Genomic DNA, 19047 nt, shown 5'->3' on the forward strand with positions numbered 1-19047 from the left:
CCTCCGGCAACCCTAATATCCCACCCCCGGCAACCCTAATATCCCACCCCCGGCAACCCTAATATCCCACCCCGGCAACCCTAATATCCCACCCCGGCAACCCTATAATATCCCACCTCCGGTAACCCTAATGTCCCACTCCCCGGACCCTAATGTCTCCTTTCCCAACTACCCTAACACCCCACCTCAACCTACAGTTGCAATAACGAGCAGACCACGTGTGGTTGATATGTGAGCAATAACAATCATCTGAACAATTCACACACAATGTACAATGCGATAAGACCCAATACGATGTCATGAACCGATACGAGTATGTCGAACATCGCACGTCCGCCCTTCGCCAAGTCAATTCAACACTGAGCCGACCACGCAAGCGTGATCACGTGATCTCTGCGTGATCTACGCATGCCCTGACCTCCTTACAAGATTGACAAATCAGTTGATAATAACATTATTAGTTTAATAATTCATATTAATACTTGTGAATACACTTAATTTCAAAATTTCCCGAGGAATTCACCGAGGGCCGGGTTCCCCAAGGGCCGGGTTGGTAGGGCCGGGTTCTCCGGCAACCAATTAAGTAATTGAACAGAAAGTCCTGCATGACGTTGCCAACTTGCCACCAATTTCACTCTGGTATACCATAGTGTCCTATTGGTGTGGACGCAAGCAAATATCACCGCTCAGAGAAATTGGTCTACGTGTCTGTATGGAATCGGTGTCCTGTGCTCACACTATGTTATATATTTTTTCATTAAATTGCTTTAACACGGAGAATCAACGCTTCTCACCAGATATATCAGGCAAAACGTACCGAGATTCCAGTAGGGACTACGTCACACTTAACATCAACTCTGTTACAACATTCGAGGCCGATTTTGTGGGGCTCCCCGTTCCAGGACCATGAGAAGAATAAAATTTATATTTTCGCAATCAGTACCCCGGTAGCTTTCGATTGATACCCGTTCCATCAAATTTCACGTTCGGCAAGCCCGACAAGAATTGCTGTTAAATGACCTGAAAAGTGTGGCGTAGACCAATTTCACTGAGCCGTGAGATTTGCTTGTGTCCACACCGTATATAGAACAACATGCTTATACTCTCAAAAAGTTGATGCACTTCGTTACTGACCACCTCTGCTTATGATAAACTGCCACAAAAATTTCCGGAATGATGATTTTATAGTGCTGGGATTGTTAACAATCTCAATAATGTGAGATCAATGGAATAAATCTGTACACAGGAGGTAGCGATATCTAGGCTCAGTCTGTGGTCGATTCGAAGATCGTCAAAAATGACTTCTGTCGTTAACAACACGGAGGAATGGATGTTTGTGGATCTTTTCCACGCCTTGCTGCAAGCCCCTTTGTACCACTTGTCTATCGAGGCCCTCCTCGTTCTGTGGATAATACGATTATTGTTCTTCAAAAAGAGCTACAAGCCACAGGACAGGCTGCCTTTGACGGCGTCGGAAAAGCAAGAATTGATTGACGAATGGCAGCCAGAGCCACTGGTTCCAGAACAGACCACACCGTACACTTACAGGAGAATTACCGGCCGTCCTGACAAAGAAATTACTGTCGACGGATTCAAGTGTTTCAACCTTGCTTCTTTGAACTTCCTGGGGTTACTTGGAAATAAGAACATCGAAGAAAAATCCACGACCGCTATTAGGAAATATGGAGTTGGATCATGCGGGCCTCGCGGGTTTTACGGCACCGTCGACGTGCATTTGGAGTTGGAAGATCGTCTGGCGAAATACATGAAAGCCGAAGAGGCAATTATATACGCTTACGGTTTTGCCACCATAGCGAGCGCGATTCCTGCGTACTCCAAACGCGGTGACATTATCTACGCGGACGAGGCGGTGTGCTTTGCAATTCAAAAGGGCCTGCAAGCGTCGCGTAGTCGCATCGTATATTTCAAGCACAACAACATGGACGATTTGGAGGCGAAATTAAAAGCGCAGGAGGCCGCCGATAAGAAAGATCCCAAACGCGCTTCAGTCACTAGGAAGTTCATCGTTGTCGAAGGAATTTACGCCAACACTGGCACGATTTGTCCTTTGCCCAAACTCGTTGAATTGAAATACCGATATAAGGTGAGAATCTTTATCGAGGAATCGTTTTCGTTTGGTGTACTCGGCGAGCACGGCCGTGGCGTCACCGAACACTTTGATGTTCCGATCGAAAAGGTCGATCTCGTTTCGGCGAGTCTTGAGTATGCTCTCGCGTCTATCGGCGGGTTTTGTGCCGGCAGCTCTTATGTAGTAGATCACCAACGTCTGTCCGGTCAGGGCTACGTATTTTCTGCGTCGTTACCGCCGGTGCTAGCGTGCGCCGCAATCGAAGCCGTGAACATTATGGAGCAAGATCCCAGTTGTTTCGCCACGCTGAGAAGTAACGGCAGTTTCATGCAGCAGGCGTTGTCTTCCATACCGAGTTTGGAAGTGGAAGGGTATCCGGAATCTCCCGTTTTTCACCTGCGAGCAAACTCGTTCGAAGATCCGACCGAAGCCAAAAAGTTTCTGGAAAAGATTTCGGATCAGTGCTTGGCGAAAGGTGTCGCGCTCACGCTCACCGCCAAGTTAGAGCAGGAAGAAAGGAATAAAGAAATAAAACCGAGTATCCGCGTCAGCGTGTCGAGCGTTATGACCGAGGCCGAGTTGAAGTCTGCCGCGGAAACTATCAGATCTGTAGTGCAAGACGTGGAGAACAGCGGTTGGTAGTTTATTGGTTGTCCTCGGATTTTGTTTATGTATTGCGTAAATGCGATTAGTGAAAATGGTTCGCATCATTTTGGAGGTGTATCATCACGATGCTCTGTCCGTCACTATGATTCGGTAGGCAAGTAGAAATAACGGCACTTATTCTGTGAGAGATGTTTGCATTTTGTTGTGCTAATTTTGAACTTGACTTTCGCATTTGCGATGTCACAAGCAAATTAGGCTGTTGTATTTGTTGTGAATTTGAGAGAGTTAGTTTTGATATCCCCATCCGATAGTATTGCGTATTTCAATGTTTTTTTTCATGCACATTGCACGTACATATAGGCCTGACGCAGGCATGAGTTTCTTGAATACACTAATTGCTAGTCCTAGGTAAGCTATGGGTCGTTTGGTTCAAAAAGCAGCAGTTGCTACCTTGATAGGATTGTGTCTATAATCTCAATGCTGCTCAATTTTTACCTAGAATTTACTGGCACCAATTTGACATGATTTCATCATTTGGTACTTTATATGTGATGTTATCGAAACAAAAGGTTAGGCCTTGAGTCATGATAGCTAGATTTAGATTTGTTAACAATGATTATATCCGTAAGTGGTGATGTACGTAATTGTATTACGCCTACCATCTACACTACATCATACACTAGCGCAAAAAATTATGCAAAGCAATGTTGGTACCAACGTCAATTCGGTTGTGTGTCTCATTTCTCGAGTACCGTACCAGAAATTAAATGTTAGCAGAATGTTTTTGGCAACTGGCGGAAATTGTTCTGGATGTCACTGCACATTGGGAGCAGAAATACAGAATCGGGGTAATACGGACAAGCACATTTTCGCACTGAAAATGAAGAGAAATTAAAAATAGACTGGTTATGTGCAACTGAAATTATGTCCATCAACTCATTTTACTTGTTTGAGCTTTTGCCCAGCCCTAGTGTATTGCCAACGCAATGCTTGGTATGATGAGGCAAGCATTTTGAATGCCGTTTTAGTGAAACGTATTCCAGTGTTGCACAACGGTGCCATGTGGAAATGTGTGCAAGTGTAGCATAGCAGTGTTATGTGCTCAAGCTCAGCAGTCCTACTACCTAATAATACATGTCAGTAAATTTTCGTCCGGTCTCAAGCCTGATGCAATTCTCTCAATATTCAGCGATCAAGCTCTTTATGTCATTTGCCATGATTGATTTGGATACCGCAGCAATGTTGTGTGAGTGACATTATTTCATGCATTTCTGTGTGTGTTGTCAGTCCATGTCAATTTTCTATGTAGTCATGTTTGCTTAGCATTGTCTTTTCACAGAGCTGAACTATTTTGCCATTGAGCAATCTGTGGGTACGGCACTTAACAGTATCCATAATATTTCATTTCACTGAAATACATGTTGATTATGAATAGCGTAATATATAATAAGATGTGTTTGATTGAATGCATTCCTACAATTGTCCCAGTGTCATCCTTTTATATTTTGCAATGATCAGTTTGGTATCCAAAGTAGGTATTGTGTAATTTGCCTGACAAAATGAAGTCCAGTTGTCACACAAGCCGGAGCAAACAACCTATTGTTACATAAAAGCGATTGCACAAATCCACACGATTTGCTTGATTTCCGAATAGTGTTCAGCTCTGCTGTTTTCATGTGATTGTGCTAATGAAATCTTTTATTTATTTCGAAATGAACTCCTTCGATAACATTTGACTTGTAGTAATGTTCTTAATATGTTTCTTATTTTGATACAGATATTATAACGTGATTCAGAATGTGGAATAGGTATATTTGCATGGCTGACTTCAGATGTTTTGGCTGAGGATGCAGATCTATGCAGCTGTATCGACCACTGGCTCAGGACATATAATAATGATGGAGCATCTAGGTTCAGGATGGGTAGGTTGTGGGTACGATTCTTAGCCGGTGAGACCAAAGACGTGATGGTGAAACTGGCATTCGCGGCTTCCCCGCTAGGTGCTCGGCACACCGGGATTGCTTGGAGAGAAAAATCCCTGCTGCAGACTTGATAACCTTGCAGTTTCTTAGCATCTCCATCGCACAACGATGTCGTAGACGAAATTGAAATTTGTTCCTTCCTACCAACCGAATCATGTCTTCTATGTAGAGAAGGAGTGGGCAAACTTTTGAGCTCGCGGGCCGCATTCAACATCTGAATCCATTCGCGGGCCGCACTATATAAAACTGGGATTATAATCCAATACGCAATATTGCCATTTGATTATATAGTGAGGACAAGGAGATAATATAGATGCTTATTTAAAGCATACCAGACATTGCTTTGATGATATTGACAGTGGTGAAATTTCATAGGCTGATCGACCTCAATAACCAATTTGTCAAAACTATATAGCGATGAAAGTCGGCTGTCCTGATCTTAGAACAGGATTGAAATATAAATCTGTGCGCAGCGATCTGTTCAAAGATTTACTAATTCCACTTTTGGTTCAGTTCCAGGACACACAATGCTGACAGCATCATAACCATGTTAGTTTCAAACACGCTTGCACTATGTGTAGATAAAATATAAATACCCTAATTTTACGCACACAGAGAACGAATTTCTCTAAGACACGCGCAACTCGTTTTTAATAAGCATCACTGAAATACCAGTAATTAAAACTGGAGTGGCCAATCCGAAATCACACTCGTGATCCGAAATATGTCAATGTCGTTTAGGATTTCTGTGATGCTTAGCAGTTGAACTCTCTCAACGTTCATGGGCCTTGAGATTGGGCTGCCGCGCCAAAAATTAAACATAAAAATAACATAGGAAGTATTTACCATTGAAGGGTGGTTCTCAAACTTTGTAAGACACGCCCCCCTGCCCGATATGATGGTGAAAGACTTCGGGCCCCCCCCCCCCTTAGCTAGCAAACCTGACGGATAGTTTAATGGTATGGAAGGTTACGGCTGTGGATGAGAGATTCTTAAATATGAAATTGAAACTAAATAAAGAGCAATAACTATAAAGATCTTTGCGCGAAAATATTTTTCAGTCGAGCTCAACTTCGCGCTCCCCTTCAGATGCCTTCACGCCCGCCAGTTTGAGAACCATCTGCCTTAGAATTATCATGGTGAAATATACTAAGAATTCGATTTTTAGTACACATTTCATCAATATTTTTAATAAGTTTCTTTTGACTCTCGCGGGCCGCACAGAATGGTGTTGCAGGCCGCGGGCCGTAGTTTGCCCACCCCTGATGTAGAGGTACCAATATACATAATCTACCTTTGCATTCCAAACCGTTTTTTTTTTCTTGTAAGCTCAAAACTAATCTTAATATAGTTGACTATATTGACTGGAGCAGTGACTTTCAACCTATGAGCATTGGCACAAGAATGGGCTATGGTTGTTCAACAGTCTTGCATGATATATCGAAGACCTTTATTTTTCTAGTCGTCAGTTTCCCAAATAGGCTGTGATTAGATCTTGGCGAAGGAGGTAACTGTTAGCTTCCCACATAGGCCACGAATCAGGTTGAGCAAAGGTGCTGACCTTTTTTTATTGACAAATTTAGAGGTGGGTAACAGTACTTTTTTAAATCAGAAAATAGGCCATGGCTATAAACTGGTCCTGAACCACTTAACTAGCGGTTATGTTGTCGAATGCAATTTTAAAAACCATTTTATGTGTGACGTGAACATTTCGGCTTCAAAAACTGTTGAAGTAGAAGTAGGCTTAAGCCTAAAAGCAAATTTCCCTGGTTGGAAAGGTGGTATTCTGTAACGTTAAAAAAATCTAGGAGTTCGGCACAGCTTCTGTTCAATTTTGAATAATTTGTTGTTAATGAACAACTGTATGTAGCAGGGAAAAAGTCACTCGAAGTCAATTCTCTGATGGATTTTCTCTCCGGTAAACTATGCGTTATATTTTTCAGACTTTTGACCTATATTGTATGCTAATCATGTCGCATACAAATACGATGCGGCTCTCAAGTGCCTTAATTATCATGCGTTAGTGAGTGGTGGACAATCTTGACGATAGGCCTACTATCATGGACTCGGCGGCAGAGCCAGTCGAAACGGCTGTGGAAAGTCACATGCTGGAAGAAGACAATTTCGTGGAAAATCTGTCCGATGCCGGGAAATTCAGTTACTTGGCTCTTTGCAGCAGCGCTCTCTCTCTACTCTTTGGAACTACAGATGACAAGTAAGTCGCAAGGTGACGGTATGTAGGGTAGGCCGATTTGAACATGGGTTTACCAGGGGTCAAATAACCGAACTTGGACCTGCTGCTATAATTTACAGTTTACGACTGCTTATTAACCCAGGAGTCCACCAATGCTTTATGGCGCTGTCTCCTAGTAGAATATTTGCTTTCAATTCTCATGGTCCAATTATATTATGGAGGCATATACGCCCTACGGTAATTTTGTGGTAAATGTAGTATGTGTCACCAAAATGGCACAAACCTTGGAACTGTAAATGACCCAGATTGCCGTGTCAGAATGGGTAGATCACCTCGTTGACGCATTTTAACACTGTGCTGAAATTGGTCGATAACACTAGTATCGATTTTCAGATTCAAAAGTGATTCTCGTGCCTTTGCCGGTAAAATTTTATATTTTCGGAAAAATTTAGAGTGCATAACCGCTATGTAGTAACAGAGTTCAATTACAGGTACAAAATCATTGGCTTGAACTTCACTTCACTATTATATAGACACAATGCTCATACTCGTAGTAGTTTTATAATCCTTGACGTCTCAGCGACCCACGACTTGCAGCTAGTCTGGCTTAACCTACGTTAGCGTGTCTTTAGGTGGTAGGACGGGTAAGCAACATCTGATGCACGTCATGTTTCAGGGTCTACCGTCACAAGACCGTTTATTCATTGGTGAAACACGTCAATTTGGAGAGTAACTGTTATCCCACGATGGTGGCGATTTCCGATGGAATGAGCGTAGCGGATAGTGACGTCTTCGTAAAGACATTACGGGAGGAGGGAACGATCAAAGTACACTTTGTCCCGTTTTAACTTGGTCAGTTTGCAAATACACTTTCCGTTTAGGATACACCGGAAGCTGTCGCTTACGACCTTGTCGCCTGGGCCCTGCTGAGCGATCACGGGGACGGCTCCGGACATAATCTGACCGGACGTTACGACAGCAGGACACGCATCTTGTTGAGACACGTCACCTGGCAGCTTCGAATCGTTTTGGAAGAGCTGGAGAAAGCCGAGCATGAGATGGTGGAGATGTTGGAGTCTCGAACGGAGAAGGAGAAAATGTAGGTTTGTGTGTTTGAATTTAGGCTACTTTTCCGGTGTCGTGAATCCGCAAAGCATGCAGAAGTGCATTGTCGTAACCAATGCAAAATAGTTACTGATGCAACAAATAGATAGGGCTGGGCACAATGATTCGAATACTCAAATCTGGATCAAGTATTAATCTTATTGAGTCAAGTCGAGTAGTGAAAGACTATTCTTTCGAGTATTGAAAGTATAGGCTACTCACCACTAAAAGTAAATTTATCAACGAAAATTATAGCTCCGATACTATTTTCCACTGTTGAAGCCTTGAAACCTTAATTGGCCGTACTGCAGCCTACAATATAGGGTATAAAGTACTAGTACAAAGCTACGGATGTTACTGGAAATGCCACATTTCCGAAGTCATGGTCATCCCACAACATCGTCACAAAGTGCAATGAAATCGGTATGGTCGAAAAAATACTGAGTATGGTTAATGTGATGGATAACAGGTATTTTATTTGAACTTTGACATATTACATTCTGCCATGACGTCATAATGAGTGATACTCGAATACTCGAAGCATAATACGTGATTCAGAATCGAATCACTCAGGTACTCAAATTTGCCCAGCCCTACAAATAGGTACAGTTTTCGAAAATAAGTTAAGCTACTCGATACAGGTGCTATTGCACCCAATCGTTATTACATTTATTCATAAAGAAGCTACAAAACTACTTTTATACTTCACAAAATTCAAACCGATAGAAATAGGCTAAATAGTTGAGCAACGTGGAAGTAGTGCAAAGGACAATCACTGAAAAAACTGGGAGTTCTTGTACTGTTACTGACCGCCTGTTGTATTCAACAGATAAGGTTTGGTAAATGACAGACTGCACAAACTGTATACTATTTCTGAACTCACCATGCCAAGCAGTTGTTTGATTTACAGTATTGTGCTTTCCCAGTTCGCATCGGTCATTACTCAATTTGCAAACAGCCCATGGGAGATCTGCACGACACGAAACCTTTAAAGATCCGAATGTCTAATTTTGTTTCTGTTCCAGGGAACATAAGGAAGAGAGAGATCGCCAACAAAGGAAGAGTAAAATCAAGCGGTACACTATCATTGGATTGGCGGCGATCGGGGGTGGCGCTATTATCGGACTGACAGGCGGCTTGGCGGCGCCATTGGTAGCGTCTGGAGCAGGTGATTACCATGTTACTTGAATAGGCTCACAGTATTTAACTTGAGTGCCGCGCGTGGGTTCGATCCCTGCTTGGCGCTCATGCATTACTGGGATAGCATGGAGGGGTGGTGCATGACTTAGAAAGCCGTAAAGGCTATATCTGCACTTCCTTGTCCAGCGGCGTATGCACATCATGCACTCATGGTATGCATATGCACAGATCGTGTGTATGTGTATCATAGTTGGTGTATATTCCTCAAAAACATCAGGGACGAAAATAAACTACGTCCTTTCCTTCCTTTACTTTTGTGTAAAATGCATGCGATCAGACCAGTCGAGTCCACTCAGAGTGATATTAATCACGCCATGTCACACACCGGTAAGTTTACTTTGTTATTATTTTAATGTATCGTGATTTTCTTTTCGGTTGCATAAATCAATAAAATTTCTCTTTTCTCTATCTGTCAGGTGCAATATTCGGGGCGTCGTCCGCCGCTGCGCTCGGGTCAGCCGCTGGCATTGCTGTGATCACGTCGCTGTTCGGGGCGGCCGGCGCCGGACTGACGGGCTACAAGATGAAAAGGCGCGTCGGGGGTATCGACCAGTTCGTCTTTCGACCTCTGACTCCGGGGAAAGAGTTGAGCATTTCGATCGCCATTTCCGGCTGGCTGTCCAGCTCCCAAGGAGAATGTATGTGGTTTTCTGTACGGAACGTCGCTTATCCTTGGCTCGCTGTACAGTACACGTACAGTCACAGTCTACCGCTAACATTCATTTTGAAGGGGCCCTGCGATGTGGTCTCAAATTAAAGATGAAAGTGTGGAAAAATTTTTGGCGGCAGCCATTTTCTTCAGAAAACCAACGTATTCAAAATGCAGTTGAAATATTTTCATGAGTGTTACTTTTCACTCTAGCTTATCTCTTTCGTATCACAGTCACAGTAACGTGTCATCGCAGCTTAAGGTAAATGGGAATTTTCACATTTCTCTCTTTAATTTGAGACAACATCATATTCTACGCGTACTTGTCCCATTAAGGTTTTTTTCTCCCTCAGTTCAAATGTTGCTTTCTTAGCCAAAAGACGTTTTCTATTAGGACAATATCAACCTGCTTCATGTTCTAGCTAGTTGTTCTGGCCAATGTTGAATGTTATGCACAGGTACATAACCAGGGGAGCAGTTTTAGAAGCCTATCTCCTATTTAATGGGTGTATGCAAATTATTTCGCTCAACTCCCGCATTTGACATATTGGTTTTCCTCGCTTACCTTCATTTTACTTCTACATTAATTGTGATCAATATCCTGTGAATTGACTTGAAAGAGATGTGTAGTGCTGCATAACAGTTGCAGATTCTCGATATACAGAGGTGATCTTACCGCTGACGCCCTGAACGTAATATTCAACATTTCGAAGGTAATATCGCTCGCAGACCGTGGTTATAATATAAATTATATTCTAGTTGGGGTACTAGATACCGCGCAGATAACGATAACGTCATAACAGAGTTGCCCAGTTTCTAGACCGAGCTGACCAGTTTCTAGACCGAGCTGACCAGCGCTCATTATGATATTCCCATCCGCAGGTGACTTTGCGATTCCGTGGCAGTCGCTGAAACAAAGTCAGGAACAGTATTATCTAGTCTGGGAGTCGGACCATCTTCTCAGACTCGGCGGGGCGTTGGAGTACATCTTGGACAGTCTGGTTTCTGTCGCCGCCAGCGAAGCGCTCAAGTACACTGTGCTTTCGGGTGGGCAACTTTGATAAGTGTTGTCGGAAGACAAATTTTAATTGAAAAAAATCTGTTTCTAGGTCTTGTCGCCGCCGTGGCGTGGCCTGCGTCATTGATTGGGGCCGCTAGTATTATAGACAATCCGTGGAGCGTGTGCTTACAGAGAGCAAGTCAGGTACTCGATGATAACTGTACTGTAATTCTTTATTGCTATGTATGATGGTTTTATTGCAGTGGTTCCCCACTTTTTTAGACACGCCCCCCTTTATGATAGTGAAAAATTTCGCGCCCCCCTTATCGTCATATCACAGAATCCAACCGGGATGCTAGCAACCTAAACAGATTGTTTGATGGCATGGAAGGTTATGTCTGTTGATGAGAGAATTAAAAAATATGAAATTCGGTCGATATATAGAGAAACACACCGCTTCTTCGTGCCCACCTTCAGATGCTTTCACGCCCCCCAGGTTTGGAACCACTGTTTTATTGGATCTTGATTGGTTTGTCTATATGAAGCGTGCGAGATCTCGTATGTAGACAGGGGTGGTCGTCGTCGGTGGCTAGAATCGAATACAATGCAATTCGCACACCGTATCTTCGGGCTGTTCTTGTGCACTGTCTTACAACATAAATCTTTATAATTACCCATTCGTCATACTAAATCATGCCCGCACATTCAGTCGTGAATAGCGCTCCGAAATTTGATTGTGATTTGCTTTGCGAGTGGTCATAACATTATTGACATGCGTTACTGAAGTACTGAATTGAATATAATGTATCTAATTCTTCATTTTATATGCTGTAACTAGCATATGTTTGTTGTTCATGTGTATAGAGAAGCTTACACGAGCAAGATTATCTCATTCTTGTTGATTAATCTGATTAACCTATTGTAATTTAAAACGTCAGTTTTCAAAAGATCCCTCCTCTCCCCCCTGGTTGTTTTGTTTCATGAGCCTGAACATCGTACTCATTTTTTGCAGTATACAAGTAGGTTCTGCCTGTCTGCACTACTTACGGTACTTGAGTGGTTGTGCTTTCGACTGTTACCAATTCTACTTAACAATATTTTAGGCAAAACTACTGTAGCCTCCCTGTATTTGTAATGTCATTAGTCTTTTGGCGTTGGTCACAAATATATCTCGTGCTGTTTTGAAACTAGCCACCCACGATTAACTTCGAATAGTATGCGACCCCTTGGCCACTGCCATTGCTACTTGTACCTGTCAACACATCAATTTTACTTCTACTTGTTGAGTAAGAACACCGAGTACTTTGCCCACCTCTGCATACACACGAGTACTGTTATATACGTTTTGGACGCACAATGCTTTTATCCACGGTAGTGTCGCGAGTCGTCTTCATTGTCCTCTGTTCTGTGCTGGTATGGTGTTATCGTGGGTATGTAACGATAAAGTGTGCGTAATTATCCTGTAAATAATTTTTAATATATAATTCAGTGCACACCATTTCCCTTCACTTCATTCAACTCCGAGCCAATTCTCGACTACCGGCCGAATCGCTTGGTTACTTGACCTCTGCCTGTTAGTTACCTTATCCCTTTCCTCAAGGTTGGTAGAGAGCTAGCGGATGTGTTAGTGTCTCGGCAGCACGGACACCGGCCGGTCACACTGGTAGGATATAGTCTCGGCGCCAAAGTCATTTTTCACTGCCTAGAAGAAATGGTCAAAAGAAAAAGTGAGCTGTTCTCCATACTCTAATCAGCGACGTGCTCGTGACGGAATCGGTTTTTGCAGACAGCTCGGGCATCGTGGAAGACGTGGTTCTTCTCGGCGCGCCGGTCACCGGTAGCGTAGAAAAGTGGAGAGATTTCTCGAAAGTTGTTGCTGGTCACATCACGAACGGATATTGCAGGTCGGTGTGAATTTACAAACGGAAATGTGTAGCATGTGAATATATAGTGACGAGATAGTGTACACTGTACAGTGATACGATCCACAGCTACAACACCAATGAGTTGCGAGTACGAATGAGGTAGACTCCAGACTCCCTACCGAAGGTTTCAAGCTGTTTATCTAGACTCCTCCTCGCTCACCGTGGACAGTGTCTTACAAATAGCCTGGAACGAATGCTGGTCGTGCTACAGGTCGCCAGATCAGGAATCAAAATAAAGAATATCGACCTATTGTGAAGTGACCGATGTTGCCAAAACACCATCGACACTAGCACAACAAGTTTGTAGCTAATCTAGCCTGCTAATGGCTTTTCGTTTGGAAACGGAAGCTTTGGGTCATGCTGCAGGACGATGGCATGACTCTGATTGCTTTGCTCCTGTAAATGAAGTCTTGTGCGCAATTCATCTCCATGGCGTTGCCAATTGTAATCGACAATTTTTCGGGCATATACTGATTGATTGCCTCCATAATGAACAGCATTGATCAGAACAAAAAACTGATCACCATGATAGATGCTATCAAGACCGTGTCTCATATGTATCATTTTGCCTGTTGCCTCGTTGTTGACGATGTTATTTGCATCTCAGATCGGATTGGCTGCTGAAGTTCCTTTACCGTACGAGCTCCCGACAGACTGAAGTTGCCGGGTTGCAGCCGATCGAATGGCGCGACCGTCGTATGATCAATATCGATTTGACATCTTTGATAAGCGGCCATCTCGACTACCGGACAAATATGAACGCGATTCTGCCGGCCGTGGGATTAAGGTGGGTTGGCTCGTTCTTTGGATTGGGTTAGGACGACTGCTGGGTGTAATTAGGAATCCTTATCGTGCTATTGTCATTTGTGTTTCACAGTTACTTGTGTAACACTGAAGGCTTTTTTGAAAATGTGTTTCCTTGTTGAACTGGTGATAGTATTCATTGAATCTATGTCCAAGTTCATAAAATCGAGCCGAGATGCTTAGATTCCTTGAATAGTGAAAGTGCCTTGGTGGTGTTGACACTCAGGGGGGGAACCTTCACAAATTTGCTCTCGACCCATTACGAATTTGACTTAGTCGTAAATAATGCGCGTCATGCATTTTATGTCATATGTCTATACTTTCAAATGTCACATCTATTGGTTGTGGGATTATTCAGTTAACGTTAGTCTCGAAGATGTTGTTCAATCACAAAATTGGCAACCTCTGATTAACTGCTAAAAGTATGTGACCCCTCGACCAAATCTAATTATTAACAACTGAATTGAGTAGTTTTCAGACCTTATTTACTGTAGGCCTGCTTCCACTTGAAGTAGTTTTGCCATGCGTTAGAATTTGCTGCTTCTACTTCTGCCTTAGTAGCAACCAGAATTACATTGACCGCCTCTGGTTGTACCCCGCGAGTGTACTGGGTTCTGTATCGATACACCGGCCTAAGAATTCATAAACAGAAGTCAAAATAGTAATCATTCTATTCAAGTACGTAAGTGGAAGTAGTAATTTCCAAGTAAGTAAAACAGTAAGTATCGTTTTGTTTAAAAAACTGAAAACTGTTACGGAGAGGTTGCGGTGTAAAACCAAAGCCAATTGAGTATTTAGTGCAAGTCCACAAAACCTTCTTGAGCACTCAAAAAAAAGTAGAAGTACTTCATTGCTGACCACCGCCAGTGTTGGGATGACTCGTGTCATGACTTGACTCGAGTCAGACTCGAGTCACCTTTTCGTATGACTTGACTTGACTCGAGTCACTTTGCTAAAATGACTTGACTTGACTTGGCGTTTCAGAAATGTGGATTGACTCGTGACTTGGAGGAAAATTCACGAGTCAATTTCAAGTCATCAAGTAAAACTCACTCTATCTTGCATATGTTCGGATTGTTCGCCAAATGCTTGTGTAACCCATGAGAGCGACCAATCATTCAATGATCGTGTGTTTTACTGAACCTCCATTATTCTCTCACAAATATATTGACCTCAAACGAAATGATCGAAGCTTACAGCTTACGCTGTCGTAAACTAGTAGTAAAGTAAAGTAATTTAATAGCAAAATAATCTATTTCTGTTCTCTGTTCTTACCTTAACCGAGCTTCTTTTTTTCTTGAAATTGAAATTCAATATAGTTTATATACTCCTCAACCATTGGCGCAGACTCGAATTATATCATATGAATATGTATAAATGGGTACTGTATTGTATCTTATCAATTCATTTCTCATTCTCTATCTTGGCTGGTAACTATAAACTGAGGCTATGCAATTACTTAAACGTAGTTTAATAGTTTCACGTATATGTGCGCGATACAGCCCCTTATTACATGTATATTTAACTCTATATTCGTTCATCGGTTCAGAATCAATGTCCAATCAATCTGTAATTCAGACAGCTAGTGAAATGCAATGACGTAATCATGCTTCATACTTGGAAAAGGCTACTTGACTTGAATTTTGACTTGACTCGAGTCACCTCCAAAAATGAGTGACTTGACTTGACTTGAGTCAAAATGTGTAATGACCTGTGACTCGAAGGTAGTGAGTTGATCCCAAGACTAACCACCGCTATGCGCAAAAAGTTGGTGTCTGCACATAGAACTCACTACATCCTTGGGATATATCCCCAAATCAAACGATGGTTCAACTCTTTCACACAAATTGGAACGGTTGTTTATCCCGAATTACATATCAGAAAGGTCCTCGCATTGATTCAAACCCCATGTTTTGGCAAAAACATCCGTTTTCTATCCATTAATTCACAATGTGGTAATGCCTACCACCATCTACTTCGCCGTGCGTTACATTGAAATTATGTTTACCGCGTTTCTTTCGTCAACTCAGGTCTGCCGAAGAAGTTTCCAACGTGGCGGCGCTAGCCTGTCACGGCGAAGCCAGGAAATCTCAAAGCGTCCCGGATATAAAGTCGAATGACGACGACACAAATTTGCTGTCAACGTCGACCTCTGAACCTGTCGACGTAGCCAAAACAGCTCCTGCTGAAACTGTGGGGCCGTCAAATTCAGAAGCGGCAGTCCTCGGGGATTCTCTTATATGTAACAGCGACCAGCATGCCTCAGAATCACCTTCCAATATTGCAATTAGCGTGAGTGAATTAATTGATACGGACAGTGCGGAAGCTGCTTGCGTAAAGCCGGTGGAAGCGGACACTTTGCATGTGAACTGCATCGACGAGAGTCTGTCAGACGTTGGTGGCGATAACCAATGCAAACCAGCGCCCGTAAAAGTAGTCGAGGAAGGTGGCACTCGGTAACAGGTTCAATGCCGGTGATTGCGATTCTCTTCTTCATCCCGACGATACCAATCTTATTGCTTTATCGCGATTCTTTTTTCATCATTGTGAAATTACTCGCATCAAACTAGCCGGGGCAGTCCGCGGACATAGGAGCATGCGACACTTGATCATGTAGGGTTAGATTTAAGGTTAGATTACGGTCAGAGGCTATCGGTAGCAAACTATTTCTTCTTTTCGAAGTACTCAAGTAGATTTCCGTACTTGCACTACTTACGGGGTTGCGATTTTAGACCAGAATACTTAACAGTTGTTTTGTATTTTTTGTTTTATGCAAAACTAGGCCTACTTCTCCAGTAATAATTTACAACAGTACTTCTACTTGTGTTGTGGGTTATAAAGTCGCATGCTCAACTGTCAGGTGACCAATCCGGCGTCCCATAACACCGCTGAGCAAATTTTGAATCAAACCAAAGTTCCTATTCTGTGATCGATCGCCCTAAATGCACTTTTACGGATGATTCTGTCATTATGCAAATTTCGCTTTGCCTCACGGCCATATATTTTCCAAAGCAATATGGCGCAATATTGAAATTCTCCCTGAAGATTTGATCATTGACTCATCACCCTGCCATTTAGAAGGCCTTACGTCCGAATCATTGCCATGTTCGTCATATTTATTTATTTATAACTTTATTTTAGTCTTACTGCGACAGTAAGAGAGTGTTCGTTCTTGTAATTTCTGCGTTTCTCGGTAGTTAGATCATCGGTGTATGATGTCAATTTTTCGGTGCCGTTTATGTCGCTTTGTTGTGTCTAAAGGGAAGTCTGATTATTCTTTAAAGTGCGTTATTCGTTATTTTTCTGCAACGAGCCTGTTGTCAGCATTTTTCTGGTCGTCTTGACCTGGTTGTTATTATGTCACTGTGCATATTTGTCCCGGATTTTCACGTTCCATGTGAAGCGCCTTTTAGTCGTACGTTTGAGATTGTCAATGTTGTTGGGTGTATTGCAATAAAATTGGAGAATTGGATCGCTGTGACTATTTTGATCTTACGAAACGTAGGAGTCGCCGTTTGATCGGATTTACGTGAAAAGGTTACGTTTGGAATGACTCGATCCTAAACTGCAAATACCATCAACAAATTGTTTTAATCGAGTCGTCTGATAAATTACGGCCGTAATACTCTTGGGACGTCGTAAGAACTGACGATTTTTGGATTAGGCCTATTTCTGCTACACCCCGATCATTTTCGCAAACGAATTTACTATTACGTATTTGCTATGGTTTGAAGCTGTGTAATGTGTACCCCAAAGAATGTAGAAGGTCCTTCTACATTCTTTGGTGTACCCGACAGCTACCTCGAGAACAGCCGGTCGCACCGGTTTTATAGAACAGTCTTCCGTAAGTTCATGAGATCAGAAAACCGGTTCGGTTGGGAATATTGATTACCTGTGACGAACGGTCAGGTTCATGGTTGTTGATTCAGATTTACAAATTTTTATACCCAAGTATTAGCTGATTCAGTTGGCCACTGAAGCTACAGCAGAAAGGGAAGAATTTACTCCTCACCAACTGTTGGCCCTCGCGACTTCACGACTAGGGCTGGACAAAATCGAGTACCTGAGTGATTCGATTCTGAATCACGTATTATGCCGTATTATGTGAAAAAAATAGCAGACCGTTAAAAAGTAACAGTTAAGCTTTTCAAGTAGCAGTAGCAGTTACCTGCTAACCCAAATCTCAGTTAACAGAATAGCACTTAAGCACATAGCCTTGACATGCAATATAGCCGACATTTATCCTGGAATACCGGATGGAATAGTGGTAGTTCTCTGATGGGTTTCATTATTCGAGAAAAGAGTGCTACCACAGTACAGTCTCAACCAGACCACTACATCACACTAGTGACAATAGCAGTGCTTATTCTCAACCACCACCCAATTCCACTGAATGACGTCTTCGGCTGCAAAATTAAATCCATATTTGTCATGTGCATGCCTCATCTTTACATCGCCTAGGCCCAGGTGGGTGTCTGATTTCAAAGACTACTCCTAGTCGTTTCGGCATCTTCCTATCATTCATTGTATTGCAGTCTTGTGATGATTTTGAAGTGATGAAATTGTATGAATAAACTTGAACTTGAAGGGCATAAGGTGGGCGGTTCTGTAAAAATACTTCATGAATGGATCTTCTTCAAGCTCTATAGTAAGATGAGGCTAGACGACTCTGTGTGATTATGACTTCAACCATAATTAATTGTTAGATTAAAGTTGAGGTTTGATATCGTCGAGTTTAGAAGTAAACGAATACATTTGCACTTTTTCGACTAAATTTGCGGTCAATTGTGACGTAGGATTTACCTCGAATATAACTGCTAAAAAGTAACAGTTAAAAATCACAGTTAAGATTTCGAAAGTAGCAGTTCGTAACTGCTACTGCTAAATATCGGTTAAGCCGATCTCTATGTGCGTCGAGTCGAGTTCGAGTATTCGAGTATCACTCGTTATGACGGCACAATAGAATGTAATATGTCAAAGTTCAAATATGTACCTTTGATGCCACCACAAAGGGCACATTAAAGATACTTTGGTATTTTTCGACCTTACCGATTTCATTGCACTTCTTGACAATGTTGTGCGATGATCATGACTTCGAAAATGTGGTATTCTCGGTAACGTTCGTAGCTTTGCACTATGTCTGGTATGCTGCAACACGGCCAATCAAGGTTTCAAGGCTTCCTGAGTGGAAAATAGTATCAAAACTATAATTCCCGTTAGTAAATTAACTTTCAGTTGCGAGGAGCGTATAGTTTCAGTACTCGAAAAAATCGTCTTTTACTACTCGACTCGAATCAGCAAAATTAATACTCGAAACATTGTGCCCAGCCCTATTCACGACTCATCACTACTGTGGCGGACCGCTAGTCCTTTTGGTCCAGTGTCCCTAGCTAACGCCAGGCATCCGTTATGAAGGAAATATACCTTGCTCGTATTGGGATTTTAGTATATCATAACAACTCGTAGAACTATCTCTGCTAGTGTTGCGCAAGCT

The 19047-nt window shown here is 42.4% G+C and overlaps 2 protein-coding genes across 3 annotated transcripts in view; both read left to right on the top strand.

The window, feature by feature from the left end:
- Positions 1-572: 572 nt before the first annotated feature.
- Positions 573-19047, top strand: part of LOC145433898 (serine palmitoyltransferase 1-like) — a 63666-nt gene continuing 45191 nt past the window's right edge. The window contains exon 1 of one of the 2 annotated variants that reach the window (XR_013913223.1): positions 573-3103. Coding sequence is in view for 1 of the 2 variants with exons in the window: in XM_080311152.1 (XP_080167278.1) it covers positions 1298-2731 (1434 nt within the window). In the remaining variant the exon portion in view is untranslated. Of the gene's footprint in view, positions 4474-19047 lie in introns of those variants that run through there. The other variant, XM_080311152.1, reaches the window with a different exon arrangement.
- LOC145433895 (transmembrane and coiled-coil domain-containing protein 4-like) lies at positions 5621-17025 on the top strand. Its single transcript, XM_080311149.1, has 11 exons — positions 5621-6892; positions 7548-7698; positions 7753-7970; positions 9001-9143; positions 9592-9813; positions 10707-10871; positions 10934-11028; positions 12425-12551; positions 12611-12728; positions 13357-13536; positions 15584-17025. The coding sequence occupies exons 1-11, from the start codon at positions 6738-6740 to the stop codon at positions 16011-16013; spliced, it is 2004 nt and encodes a 667-aa protein (XP_080167275.1). The 5' UTR covers positions 5621-6737; the 3' UTR covers positions 16014-17025.

The sequence above is a fragment of the Botryllus schlosseri genome, chromosome 2 (assembly GCF_051294905.1).
Source record: "Botryllus schlosseri isolate E-star chromosome 2, Bs_hap1, whole genome shotgun sequence".
NCBI lineage: Eukaryota > Metazoa > Chordata > Ascidiacea > Stolidobranchia > Styelidae > Botryllus > Botryllus schlosseri.

Bases quoted from the DNA above. Each gene is read 5' to 3' on its own strand.
- LOC145433895 (XM_080311149.1), top strand. From the start codon at position 6,738: ATGGACTCGGCGGCAGAGCCAGTCGAAACGGCTGTGGAAAGTCACATG. The intron at 9,814-10,706 runs GTATGTGGTTTT...TCCCATCCGCAG, and splicing joins GTCCAGCTCCCAAGGAGAAT to GTGACTTTGCGATTCCGTGG. The intron at 13,537-15,583 runs GTGGGTTGGCTC...TCGTCAACTCAG, and splicing joins CTGCCGGCCGTGGGATTAAG to GTCTGCCGAAGAAGTTTCCA.